We start from the raw sequence: 14767 nt of genomic DNA, 5'->3' as shown, positions 1-14767 counted from the left end.
ACATGCCAGTCCCACTCAGATCCCACTGACTTGAGACACAGTCACATATATGGCCTCACTTAACTTGAAGTTAGCAGAGAAATATATGGAAACACGTCAAGTATTTGGTTATGTTGTTCTTACCATGCCATAAAAAGTTGATTTGTTCCCAATTCAGTAGAAGCTATTAGAGGGTTCTAAGTGAGATAATGACTTGGTAATGATTGGTTTTATAAATCCTGTTCTGACTGCAAAACAACAAGATAATTTAGACAGGGCAAGAGGAAAAAAAAAAAAAAGGAAAATGAGAAAGACCAGCTAGGAAGTCTGGCTCAATTTGGAAGTGACTGTAGCTTAGACCAGCAAACTGGAAGCAAGTAAGACAGGTTCAAGTACCTTTCAGAAGGTAAAATCCAAATCCAGCACTGTGGCCTAACAGGGTACAATGCTGTCTGCGATGCCAACATCCTACATGGATGCCAGCCTCAAGTCACCGCTGCTCCACTTCTGATCCAGCTTCCTTAGGATGGCCTAAGTCCTTGGGACCCTGCACTCCATGGAGACCCACAGGAAGCTTGTGGCTCCTGGTTTCAACCTGGCCCAGCCCCAGCTGCTGTGGCCCTTTGGAATAAACCAGCAGACGGAAGACCTCTCTCTAGGTAGCTAAGCCTTTCTAATAAACATTGAAAATAAAAAAGAACTTAGGGATTGCAGAGTAGAGAATGCAGAGAGCACCTTCTGATTAGGGCAGTGGTGAATTCACTTGCCATTTGCTAGGTTAAGTAAAATTTGCTGGGGAAGCTCAGTTACAATGATAAAGAGACAATGGTTAAGTCACCCAGGACAGAGACAGGCTGCAGTTAACATGCAGTGGGACCCACAGGAGATACTTAAACGTTTTCATGCTCCTCTGCACTGGCACACATCTACAGAGTAGCCATGGTAGGGAAAGGCACCAACTCATTTTATGACCCTTTACTGAGACCCATTTTTTCAAAACTGCATTTACGGTTTACTCATTTGTATATTGTCCCTAACACCTCACCTCCAAAGTGAGTGATTACAAGAACCAGCAACCCCCATCAAACTGGCCATTGCTTCATTTGTTCTCCTAATTGCTAGGAGAGGGGAAGGAGATAATCAAGTGGTTGCTCTAATCTGGGAACCTGGTTTTCAAAAATTACTTAAAATCTGAATTGAGCTTCTGAAAGCAGCACTTACATTTTGACTTCAGTCATTTCATTAAGGCTAGCGCTTGCTGAGAACTCTTTAAATAAGCTGTGAATTACCACTGCCATGCAAAGCAATTGGAATTTAGGAATGCTGTCTTACAAGGGTGACGTGGCTTTTTTGGCATACGCAGCAATTTTTCCTCTTTATGTATCACTTGATTTACTGAGTTGCACCTGCATGAAAAGGTGGTCCAACAAGCGCTGGGTTTATGCCTGTTCTTGTCAGAACATTTCCAATAAGGCCTGCCTGGGTTATCTGAGCCTAACTCAGCCCAGCGAACCTCAAGGCTATTGTTTCAAAAGAATGCAAATCTAAGAGACCAGCAGTCCCTTCTCCAAAGAAGCCATTAATCATGCTGGCAGAGGACAGGGCAGAAGCAAACCCTCGGGGCCCTTGGTGCATGTTGCTGATCGAAAATATGACAGCAGAGCTCACCTGGAGACTGAACAGTTGGGTAGAAACCAAAATAAATAAATAAATAAATAATAACTTATTTTGTGATAATTGAGGGGCCATGGAGAGCCTTCTCATCCAATTCAAAGATTGCCTGTCATCCTCTTGTTGGACGCACAGCTGCAGGACAGGTGCAGTGGGGAACAGAAGGCACTGCTCCTCGCCAGGCTGTCATCAGAGCTGCCCTAAACAACTCCGATGAGTTCCTAACTGATGTCCCTAGCTCTACATTAGCAAGTCTGAGTAACAGCCAAATGAGCTTTTTAGTTTTTTTGAAATTTATCTGTAGTAACATTTATTCTTTTGGGTGTCCGGTTTTACAACTTGTGACAAACACATACAACTCTGTACCTGTACTACAATTGAGATACCAAATAGCTGCCAAGCTCCCCACAAAATCCTTTCCAGTTAGTTTGACTCTCAACCCCTAGAAATTAATCTGTTTGCTGTTCCTGAGGTTTTCTTTGTCCAGAAAGTCACACAGATGAAACTACATAGATAGAAGCCAATACGTGGCTTCTTTCATTTCATGCAGTGCAGTTGAGATTTTCACTGTGCTGTTTGGTATATCAATAGTTCATCCCTTTTCACTGCTGCGTAGTATTCCCCAGGAGAGGTATATCAAAATGTCTTCATTGGCTCACCAACTGAAAGACACTAGCTGTTTCTATTTGGTGGCAGCTGCAAAGGAAGCTTCTGTAAGTAATTATATTTCTGAGTGTAGTCTTCATTTTATTATTATCTAGGATTTCTGATCAAATGCTCAGTTTGTATTTAACTTTGTAAGAGACTACCAAACTATGAGATGACCTTTTAAAAGCAGATATTGTATCAGATCACTCCTCTACCCAAATGCTGCCAAAGGTTTCCTCATAAGCTAGGGTAAAGTAGAGTTCCTGAATCCTCGGGGATCTAAACCCTGCCTAACTTCATGTCTTTCTCTTTTTTGACATTCTGATCACCTGCCCTGTTCCCACCTTTGTTTCTTGGTTGTTGTTGTTGTTTTCATCTAAGCTCTTTCCCCTCTTCAGGACCTTACCCCTGGCTTACAGTCCCCTGGCCTGTCATGCTCTCCTCACTCCCATGTTAATTATCACCTCCTTCTTTGGAAATTTATTTTTACATTTTAAATTTATTTGAAAAGCAGAGTTACAGAGAGAGAAAGACAGAGACCTTCCATCTGCTGGTTCACTCCCCAAACAGCCACATGTATTCACAGTCCACAAATGCTCACTGGGCCTCCACTCTGTGGCACAGGAGAGAATAGCATAGATTCAGCCCCTGCTGCCAGAGGGCAAACAGACCAGTGGGGGAAATGATGGTGTGGGGTGGGAAGCATGTAGCCTCCCGGAGCCGCAGGAAGGGAAGTGCCCAACTCAGAGTAGTGTTCAGGGACCACCAAAGCATCGGGGCAGGTGGGAACTCTGCTACTCACAGCATACTGCAGACACCCACCTCTCCACCACTCTTGTCTTTTCAGCCAAACCTCACTGCAAGGCACCTACTGGAGAAGAACAAAGCCCACCAGTCATCGCGCAACAAAAGCCTGTCGCTGGTGTCCTCATCCTTCAGAGGCAAACCGACCAGCACACCCACTCTCCGTAGGGGACCAGGGTCCAGGAGGAAGGGGCCCGGGCAGTTCTCTATCACGACAGCCTTGAATACTCTCAACCGGATGGTCCATTCTCCGCCTGGGCGCCAGATGGTAGAGATCAGCACCCCAGTGCTTATCAGCTCCAGCAACCCCTCTGTGACCACCCAGCACATGGAGAAGGTGGACTTCACTCCCGGCTCTGTGGGACAGGTAGGAGATCAGCTGCTGGAAAAAGGGTGCCTTGCAGGTAGGAAAGTGACCTGCACTGTGTCCCAAGCAAAACTGGATATGTAGTACTTGCTGGGCACCCAACAAACATTAATGAAAACTAATGTCATGTGCGTTGCACATCAGGGCTCGGTATGTATATATGACTATTACATCTTTGAATGAGCAGTTAGGTTTATCTATTGTGATCCCCATTTTATAGATGGGAAAACTGAGGCCTTTAAAGGGGTTGAACAACTTGCCTGATTCCTCACAGAGCTAAGTACTACATGCTTCCCATCCCAAAGCAGCTAGGCTAGGCCACGCACCCTATCCCGACCAGGGAGAAGTGGCTGATGGGGTGAGGGGTCCCGTTTGCGCACCCAGCCCTCCTGGCCCTCCAAGCTGGACTCCCACCCCATAGAGAACTTCCCTTCCAGGAGATTATGACCATTTTGCAGAGAGTTTTGCATTACCATTTGTCCTTAGAGAAGGAATTGAGCAGTGCATGCAAGGAGCCAAAGAAACAGAGAGAAATGACGACTCTACTCAGTGTTCTCACGATTAGTGATGCAAGCTGGGGGCCCAGCACAAAAAAACAAATGCGAGTCCACTGCCTGAAAACATTTAAGAATGTTAAGATGGCAATGGCAGGCCATTACATCCAGGGGAAGGCCCTGGATGACTACACATGGCCCACCCCCGTAGAGCCAGCCCTGCTGTTTTCAGACACAACATCTAATGAGAAAATTGCTTAGCACAGGGATGCCCAGCCCATATGAAGCACCCGATAGGTGTCAGTTTATAAAAGTATTACTATTATTAGCCTCAGTCACTGGGTTGCCAGTTGAAGAGAGAGAAAGCACAGAGCACTTGTGGTCATGGAGAAGCTGAAGTCCTTGGAACAGCATGTGCCTATTTTGGGTGAAGGGTACTTTACAAGAGCAGGGAGTGGAGGTCTGAAGCAAAGTTATTAGCAAGAACTGCATGTTGGGTATTCAGCTGAAAACACTCTTTGGCACTGTGCAGGTGCCAACTTGAAAGAATAAACCTCAACTTGCACTGCTGTGGGTCTTTTTTTTTTTTTTTTTGGAAGCTATAAATCTTGTTTTTAAACATGAATTTCTACCTTGGGATTAAGTGGCTTAATTGGACTGTAATCCATTTTTAACAAGACAAGGAGGAAGGAGAAAGTCAAGGGCTCCTCAAAAACCTGTCTGTTGGTCTGGAAACAATCACCTCCAACAACACTTCATAACCAAGACATCGCCTGGGTGTCTGAGAGATCACTGCTCATGTGATTCAGGGCACCCCTGCACAGCAATCTCTCTCTCTCTCTCTCTCACTCACACACACACACACACACACACACACACGTTCTTCCTCCTCCATATACACTTTCCTGATATAAAAAGCACAAAATGTCCTACACACATTCCAAGCACATTTTTACAAGCACAAACATGCTTTGTGCCCAAAGCGCTCTTGTTCTCTCTCTCTCTCTCTCTCTCTCTCTCTCTCTCTCTCTCTCTCTCTCTCTCTCTCTCTCTCTCTCTCTCTCTCATGATGGGGCCTGGTGACTCACAATTATGCCAGAGTCAGTTTTTTTTTTTTTTGCAGCCATTCTTTATATATAGACAACAGATATATAAAGTGCAGCCCACACTCAGTAAAAATAAGCCAGCTTGCTCTGCTGTCAGTTGCCTTTCTGGGAGATTTAGCCAAGAGTCGTCTTCCATGTGCTTTTCTAGCTCTGTCATTCCTGATCATTGATCTCATCTACAGCAAGGCTGGGTCCTAGCAGGAGCATCCTAGGAGGATTAGAGGCAAGTATTACTGCTTCCTAGTTGTCACAAACAGTGAGAACTCTAACATATGGCATTCGCATATCCAATTCCCAGGAAACCACTGCATAGCTTCGACAGTCTTTTCCCAGCTCAAATGACTGGATCAAAGTATTGCTGCCTGTGTGTACAGGTGTTGTCAAAACACACGTGAAATGCCTCCATCTACAAACCTCACCCAAAGATAAGCACAAAGTGAACAAATGGCACATGTTCTTGCTTCTTTTTTCTCTAACATCCTTGGGAGCTGTGACTGGGTCTAGTTGACCAAACTCCTCCCATCTTGCCCACTGCAGGACTATCCATGGGGTCTAGACCCTAATAGAAGCTCAGTGAACCAAGGAATCAAGTCTTCAATACCCAAACACTTCAAGGCAAATAGTGAGATCTTAGACCTATGCAAGACAAGCAGAAGATTCGGCTTCCTATAGAAGGATCATAGGTCAGCGCCATCCTTTCAAACAAAAAATATGTACTGAGTGCTTAAAGAATGCGAGTAACCATGGTGAGGATTGAGAATTCTACTGCCAAAAAAATCACAAGAGCATCAATAGTAATTTCAAACTTGTTCAAAACTGGTGATACAGGTGGACATGCGTGCACACGCGCGCACACACACACACAGTATAGCCAAGCCTTTTTTGTTTAGTCTCTTGAGATGTGGCTGCCATCCTAAAAATGCGGTGAGAGCCTTTTTAGGGGAGGTAATTATAGTCCCTCAAGAAAAATGATTTGGTTAAGTTCACATAATTGGGAGTCACAGCTGATCTTGGAGGTGTCATTCTAGAACACAGGATCTTGGCACTACCACACTGTCAACAAAGTATACATCTGGCAACCTCTTTGTGCCACTAGAGGTAGTCCAAAGCCTACAGCCTTCCTGCCCTGGTTATCTCCATCAAGCTTCTTTCAACCCCCAGGCTTCCCTGTATTCTCTTCCCCACCTTCCTCTCAGTAACATCCTTTGTACCTGAGACAGACTCCCATCCACTAGCTACTACCTTATCTCTTTGATAATAGCAGCTACATTCAAGCGCTGTGTATGATGCTGAAGCACCAGGAGGAAGCTGTTGGCCTCAAGAGCCTCTCCACTTTTCAGACAGAAAAAAAATAAATGACCAACTACAGTCGAGTTACAGCTTCCTCAAGTGGAAGGAGGCCACCACCACCGACCCTAAGTGGTCAAGAGCCTCAGAAATGCATGATGCAGGACTGTGCACTGAGAAAGGCATGTCCTCTCTAGTGTTCACAAGCCCCTGACAATACCAGGATGCTGTTGGTTTGCTATGTTGACACCTGCTTATCCCTGACCAACCTCCAACTATAAGGAAGAAAGAGCCAGGCATCAGGATCAGAGCTTTGCAGTCTCTTGTGCATCTCTGAAACTGCATAGCACTGTATGTTTTGTTATATTCTTTGCTGGTAACTTTCCATCTTACAAGTGATGCCAGTTTTCTGCAGCAGAAATGTATGCAATTTTGTTAACATTTTGTTTAAATTTTAAAGAATTTTTTTAATGTTTAAAGGACAGTAGGTCAATGAAGGTACAGGAGTTGTGGCTATGGCAAAAAACTATGACGCTAATACTGTTACAAAACACAGGCCCTTCTGGTATTCCATTACATGGGAGAGTGGCTACAGAGGATGACAAGGTACCAGCTATGTTCACATAATTCAAACACGAGAGTTTTGGATTCTTTCTCCATAAAGAAATAATTAATGTTTGAGGAATTACGTGCTTATCCTGATTTGAACATTATGCAAGGTATACATATCTCAAAACATCACATGGAGGTGGAGGCCAGGCATGGTGGCATAGTGTGTTAAGTCACAGCTTGTGATGCCAGCATCCCACGGTGGTGTGCTGGCTCGAGCGTCCTGGTGGTTCCAGCGTCCCACGGTGGTGTGCTGGCTCGAGCGTCCTGGTGGTTCCAGCGTCCCACGGTGGTGTGCTGGCTCGAGCATCCTGGTGGTTCCAGCGTCCCACGGTGGTGTGCTGGCTCGAGCGTCCTGGTGGTTCCAGCGTCCCACGGTGGTGTGCTGGCTCGAGCATCCTGGTGGTTCCACTGATAATCCAGCTCCCCACTAATGTGCCTGGCAAAGCAGCAGGAGATGGGTCAGGTGTTTGGCACCCGACTCCTACATGGTAGGTCTGGATGCTGTCTTTGGCTCCTGGCTTCAGCCTGGCTGCAGCCCCTTGGGCATTTGGGAAGTGAACTGGCCGATGGGGATGCCAGTTTTGCTTGTCTGCTTCTCTTTGTGTCTCCTTCTCTCTGTCACTCAGCTTTTTAAATAACGAAATAAACCCTTTTTAGAACAGTCACCTGGAGGATGGGGATTTCATTGGTGCAGCAGCTGAGACCCTGCTTTGGAAGCCCACATCCCATATGGGACTGCCTGGGTTCAAGGCCCAACTCTGCATCACACTCCAGCTCCCTGCCAGTGCACATCCTATGTGCACTCTGATGGCCCAAGGAGCTGGGATCCCTGTCACCCACACGTGAGACTGGACTGAGTTCCAATCTCCTGGCTTCCTGCCCTAGCATGGCTGTTACAAGCATTTGGGGAGTGAACCAGATGGAAAATCTTCCTCTAGCTCTGTACTCACTCTCTCTTTCCACTTCAAATAAGTTAACAAAAATAATTTGTTTAAAGTAAATCACATGGTATGCTATAAATTTGTACAATTTTTATATACCAAATAAAAGTGTTTTAATTTTTTAAAAAAGAGAAGGAAATACTGATCCCATGTAAACACATATGTGACCAGAGCTTGTGTGTACTGATGCCGAAGCAGAGAGAAGGGTCATTTGTGAAGATCAGCTGTCCCCTACCTGAGGGCTATCTGGATATGGAAAGTCTTTCTGAGACTGTAAAATATAAAGTCCAGGAAAATCCTTTTAGGGAAGATACAAAGCTTGTCCAGGGCCCCATCAACAAGATGGATGGTGGGTGCTGATTCAAAAAACAACAAATCTGAACTCATTGCATTCTGCTTTCCCATGGCAAAGATAAGTCCCAATTGTCCCCCAAGTCTTAAATATTTAAGAGTTCCTTCTCATAAAGAGAAGCTGGAGCAGGGAATTGTGGTTTCTATTTTTTGGTGTGTCTTTCCACCTCTGGGAGAATACTTGACCTGTGTGGGTAGAACACCAGGAAATGACCTGAGATGGAAACAATTCGGGGTTAGAACAGAAGCTTGGAGGTTTCTGTGCAAAACTCTAGAGGCAGAGGGTAAGCGAGCAGGTCAGAAACCACGTCAGTGGTCCCTTAGGAAAGTCCCGGAGGTTATCTGTAGGTGGGCCCCGAGAGGAAACACTTTGGAAGCAGACAGAAAGTCAGCTGCTCCGGATGTGAACTTGGAAAGAAGTCCTTCCGCCATGGCTGTGAGACCTGCTCTGGTGATTCTGAAATCACCAGGTCTGGCTTGGGAAGAGGTGCACACAACAATGTGGCCACCTTCTCTGTAACTGTATGCTTCCCAAGTGCCTCTGCTCTTCAACACACCCTCTTTCTCCTTGCACGCCCCCATCACCACACTCTAGCCCCTCTCCTTCTCTATCACAGATTAAGTGGTGTAATTAACCTACAGTGGCCAGGCTTTCTCCTGTGTATCCTACATGGAGCAAGTCAGCAGGCTCATTTTGCCACTCAAATAGTGACTGCTGCTTTCTCTCTGCTCCCATTGCTTTGGTCTCAATCCACATTTCCTGTTTAGGCTATTGTTGCAGCCCCCTGGCAGACCTCCCAGAACCCATGCCCATTCCCCATGCTTCACTTCCATCCAGGCTTCCCAGCACAATCTCCATAACCTAAATCCTTTCAGCTATCCTCTTCCCCAAACCTCCATGCATCCCCATCAGTCCTCAGAAGCAGTGATACCTGCTGTTCGTTCAGTGGCCCCTGAAAGCCAGAAACTATAAGAGATGATCTATAGATGTTGACTGTCCAATTGTTCAGAGTAGGCTTGGGTACGCCTGTTTTTCCAAATGGGAAGATCAAGTAAGTCACCTGAAGTCCCAAAGCTAGAAACAAAGTCAGGGTCTGATGGCAGACCTGTGCTTTCTGCCCTAAATGAGTTCTTCATATGGCATGCTAGAGACACTGTGATATGGCTACAATCTACCTTCCAGTTCCCCAGCCACATATCTGCACAGAAACACATGCACACATACAAAAGTTGTAGTGATCTACTCAACATTCCTCAACATGACATATACTAGGCAACCTCCTGACTTTGTGTCCCTGTACCCAACACAATGCCTATGCTATTCCAGGTAGTCAACAAATGCTTATTGAATAAATGCTGCCTCTTGAATTTATGTTTGGCACATATACCTATTGCATTCCTAGTCATACCCCAAGGCCCTATGTGAACACCTCTTCCTCAAGGAGGCCCCCTGCCTCTATCTGTCATGCAAAATTCATGTTTCTCTCCTGTGTTCACAGCACATGGATTATGCCTGTGTTATACCATCTATGTCAGAACACCTTTGTAGTTTAAACGTCTCCAGTATATTTTACCACCATGTTTGATAGACTGAAAACTTTTTAAATTTTATTTGAAAGGCAGAGTTAGAGAGAGAAACAGAATGCTCAGTTTGGCAACACATATACTAAAATTGGAATGGGGGGGTGGGACTCTTCCAACTGCTGGTTCACTCCCTCAAATGGTAGCCACAGGCTGGATGGAGCTAGGCCAAAGCCAGGAGCTTCTTCCAAGTCTCCCTTGTGGGTGCAAGAGCCGAAGCACTTGGGCCACGTTCAGCTGCTTTTCCAGGCACATTAGCAGGAATCTGGATCAAAAGTGGAAGAGCCAGCCAGGACTCGAACTGGTGCCCACATGGGATGCTGACGTTGTTAGGTAACCGTTTAACCAAACTACAATGCCAGCCTCTAATTATCTTAAGGGCAGGAATGATCTCTTACTCATGTTGATACTGAGTTGCTAAAGCCAGTTTTGTTTCTCATTACCCAGAGAGAAGGAAAGGTGGCTCACTTAAGTCAGTGTAAGCAATCATTTCCTCCCCTCCCTCTTCCAGCCCATGCTGAGACCACAGTGGCAAGCCTGAGCACCTCTCCTGGCTCAGCAGGATGAGCTGTCCTGTACCGGGGCAGAATTCTGAGGTCTCTGGAGCTGGGTCTTGTTAACCCCATATGTAAAGGATGGTGAATGCGCTTAACTATTCCAAGTCAGGTCTTCCCAGGGTGCTGCTTTCATCTTTCACAGAGGTTTCCCCATGCAACTGGATGGTATCCGGGCTGCCATGGTGGACTGTTTCACTTCCTAATTTTTCTCCTCAGAGCAATCTCTCTGTGCAAATTTATGCTTAAGGTTCTTCTCTAATCCTTCTTCAGAGGCTGTTGTCTCCAGAGAAGAGGCCCCATTAAATGGACACATGTCCCCAACACCACTCTGTTTCATGGCATCATTTTCTGCCCCAAAGTTATGCTATGGAGGCCCAATACGTGTTTGAAAGACATCTATTCAGTTTTGAAGAATGCAGTTCTGGGTGAGGCATACACCAACTGATTTTATGAAATGATCAGTTAATGCCATAGAGAAGGTTCGCCGGCAGGTATCTGAAAGAGAGGGCTAGAAGACGGTCTCTAACCCCATTCTCCAATCCTGCCAGAGCTCCCTGGAGAAAGATCAATCACAAAGCCACTTGGAGAAGCAGTTTAACCAGATGGAACTGTACCTCTTTCGAATCTCGGCACATGCAAGGCGAGGACTTTAGCCATTAGGCTACCACTCGGGGCCTAAAATAAACATTTTTCTTCCAAGCATTTAATATGCAGTGTTCAACTTTTCATATTTGCCTTACAAAGTATTTTACAGTTGATTTGTTCAAACAGGATCCAAAAGATGTAAAAACACCTTATACTGTGTTGATATGCCCAATACATTTATTTTCCTCCTCGTAATTCTCTCTCTCTCTTCCTCCTCCTTCCTTCTCTGGCTCACTGGCTCTGTCTTTGCCATGTATATATGTCTTAAAATAAGTTCTTTGTTCCATTCCATTTTTCACACTCTGAATATTGTCAGTTGTATCTTTGCAATATTAACACATTCTTCTCTCTCATATACCCTCAATAACCTAGTAGCTAGAGCCTGGATCAGCTTCACAGACAGCACTAAGTATTTATTTTTTGCATTTGTTTATATTTTTTAGTGTAAGTACACAATTTAGTGAGTCTTGGTCTACTGACAGCATTAAACTATATTATCATCATCAATTTTAAACATCATCGTTAATCCCAAAAGGAACCCTCTACCCTCTTGGTGGTTACTCCCTGAACCTTCTCTCTCCTCCAACCCAACATAAGCAACTGCTCATCTAGTTTCTGCTTGGCCAGATTTGCTCGAGCTGGACACATTATATGAACAGCAGCATACAGGTTTTGGTCCTTTATGGCTGCCTTCATTCACTTGGTAGAATGTTTCAAGATTTCATCCATTTTGTTGCATTTATTAGTGCTCCACCCACTTTTATGGTCAAATAATACTCCAGTATGTGAATATGCCATATTTTGCTTGTCCATTCATCAGAGGATGACTGTTAGGGCTGTTTGTATGCTTACTGACTGTTATCAACAACGCTGCTGCGAACATGTGTATACAAATTTTTGTGTAAACATATTTTTTCATTTGAATATATGTCTAGGAGCATAATTACCAGATCATATAAGTAACTCTATGTCTGACTGTTCGAGAATTTGTCAAGTGTCTTCCAAACTGACCATGCCATTTTATATTCCCACCAATAGTCTGTGTGTTCCAATTTCTCCATATCTTCACCAACAGCCGTTCTATTATCTTTTCTATTTTAGTCCTCTTATGGTATTTGGAGTGGCATCTCATCGTGGTTTTGATTTGCATTTCCCTGATGCCTGGTAATACTGAACATTTGTTCACATGCTTAATGGGCATGTGTTCTTTGGAGAACTGTCTATTCTTATCCTTTGCCCATTTTAAAATTGGGTTATTTGTCTTCTTACTACTGACTTTCAAGAATTCTGTATTCTCAAAACAAGTCCTTTATGAGGTATATGGCTTACAAAATTTCCCTTCCATTCTGTAGGCTGACTTTTCATTTTCTTTATGGTAAACTTTGAAATACAAACTTTTTTATTATGTCCACGTTATTTATTCATTTCTTTGCTGCTTGTGCTTTCTCATATCTTAAAAAAAAAACACTGCCTGATCCACATTTAAACATCTATGTTTTTCTTTTCAGAGTTTTTAGCTGACGGTTTTAGCATGAACATTTAGGTTCATGATCCAGCTAGAGTTAAATTTTTGCATCTGTTGTGTGGCAAGGGTCTTGGTACTGATATGCAATTGTCCCAGCACCATTTATTGAAAAGGCTGTCCTTTCCTCCATTTTATTGTCATGCATGATTGCTTCCCTTTTTACATTAAAATCCGGACTGAGAAGTTATCAGCCTGCCCTACCCATTGTAAAGTTTCCTATCGGCCTTTCACCTGAGAGTTTGAGCACTGTTTTATTTGGGATGGCTAAAAGTTAACAGTGTACATTTAAAATTCCTCCTAGTTGTTTAAGCTGCAATTCTTCCAAAATATTCACTCTTTTCTGAGAGCTCGTCATGTGTAAGACGCTGCACTGTAAGCTTCGTCAAAACTGTCTCAGTGGGATCCCCACACCTGCACATCACATACTAGGGAGTCCAAAGCTCATGTCCATAACTATAGTTCTCTCTCTTTCTCCCTCTCTACCTCTCTCTCTGACTTTGCCTCCTTCCCTCTCATGTTTGTTCATGAGCATTTGCCTAGCTCAAAGACAGAGCTCATTTAGCACCACCCTCCTGTCTGGCATGTTTGCCATCACTGAATTAATATCCCTTTTTCCACTGGTCACTGCCAGCTGGACCAATCTTTCCTGCCTGCCTGTGCCAGTCTCCTTGTTTATGCCCTTATCACTGCCCTCGGGCTGGCCTCAGCCTGGCCTCTCTGCCACACGCTCATTCCCTCACCCTTCCTGAGCTCTGGTTCCCACACTTGGACTGACACCAGAAGGAAAGGAGCCTGGGTTTGTACAGCGTGGAGCAGAAAGGTCTCCCCGGGCTGCTGTGGGGGGATGGGGGACAACTTTGTTTTGCCAAGCTTGGGTCTGTAGCATTAGTTTTCTGTTCCTGTGCTCAGAAGAAAGAAGGAACAGAAATCAAAACATAAGGAATTTGGGGACATACAAGAAATCTCTCCTTTTACTAAGAGTGTTAAAACAGTTAAGTTCTGAGGGGTGGACATCTGGCCTAGCAGCGTAAATCACCACTTGAGATGTGCATAGCCCTTATAATTCCACTCCTGAGCAGTGGTCCGGCCTCCTGGAAGTCAGCAGGTGATGCTCAAGATCTTACGGTCCTGCCCAACATGACAAAACCAGAGGGAGTTTTAGGTTCCTGGCTGTGGCCTGGTACAAGTGGCTGTTGCAGGCATTTAGGGAGTGAACCAGTGTATGGAAGGTCTCTGTCTCCCCCTATCCTTTCAAATAAAATAAAAATAATTAACATTTAGCTAGCATTTAAAAAAAAAAAACCACCTAAATTCTGAAAATGCTATGCTGTGGGGTATGTTTACTGCTGTATTTTCTATTTTGTTTTATTTTATTTTTTCCTAGAGGGAAGGAATCTTAGTGTAATTACAAAGATTTAAATTTTTTTTAATTTTTATTATTGCTATTTTTATTTGAAAGGTAGAAATACAGAGAGGAGGAGAGACAGAGCAATAGAGAGTGATCTTCCATCTCCTGGTTCACTCCTCAAAATGGCTGCAACAGCTGAGGTGTGGCCAATCTGAAGCCACCAGTCTGGAGCTCCTTCCAAGTATCCCACATGGGTGCAGGGGTCCAATGACTTGGGCCATCCTTCCCTGCTTTCCCAGGCTATCAGCAGCAAGCTGAATTGGAAATGGAGCAGCAGGGACTTGAACCAATGCCCATGTAGAGTAGTGGCACCACATACAGAGGCTTAACTTACTACACCACAGAACCAACCCCAAAAGATTTTGAGTGAGCTTCCTGTTATGGCCTGTTGCCTAATGACTGACACTGAACTAAATGTGTGCCCCATCAAGCCTCAGTGTCCCGGTCTTCAAAACAGGATAAATTCTTCCGTGCAGGATTCTTTGCAAGGATTAGCAATCACCCAGTAAGCTCTTTGATTATTATCTGGTTAGTCACCTTCCCCCTTTCTTCTCTCTAAACAGAGCTTCTAGAATAGGTCATCTTTTGTGAGGCTAAAGAGAATCCCTGATTTACAGCAGGAAATGAGGTAACTGTCTTCTATAATCCAGATGACTCCAACAGTCTGAGTTTTTCCCTGTGTTGTATTGTTCATAACAACCAACAAATATGGCATTCTATGGCATTCAAAAATAAAATAAAACAAAATAAAATAAATAATAAAATAAAACAAAATAAAAAAATACAGCATT

General features: G+C 44.3%; 1 protein-coding gene across 2 annotated transcripts in view; it reads left to right on the top strand.

The window, feature by feature from the left end:
- SH3RF2 (SH3 domain containing ring finger 2) overlaps positions 1-14767 on the top strand; it is a 108847-nt gene that overhangs the window by 60195 nt on the left and 33885 nt on the right. For both annotated transcript variants that reach the window (XM_058677378.1, XM_004586519.4), the window contains exon 4: positions 3146-3469. In XM_058677378.1, the coding sequence (XP_058533361.1) occupies positions 3146-3469 (324 nt within the window). The remainder of the gene's footprint in view (positions 1-3145; positions 3470-14767) is intronic.

This window comes from Ochotona princeps, chromosome 19, assembly GCF_030435755.1.
Source record: "Ochotona princeps isolate mOchPri1 chromosome 19, mOchPri1.hap1, whole genome shotgun sequence".
Classification (NCBI taxonomy): domain Eukaryota; kingdom Metazoa; phylum Chordata; class Mammalia; order Lagomorpha; family Ochotonidae; genus Ochotona; species Ochotona princeps.
Note: the sequence above shows the minus strand (reverse complement) of the source record. Positions and strands in the feature narration are given on the sequence as shown.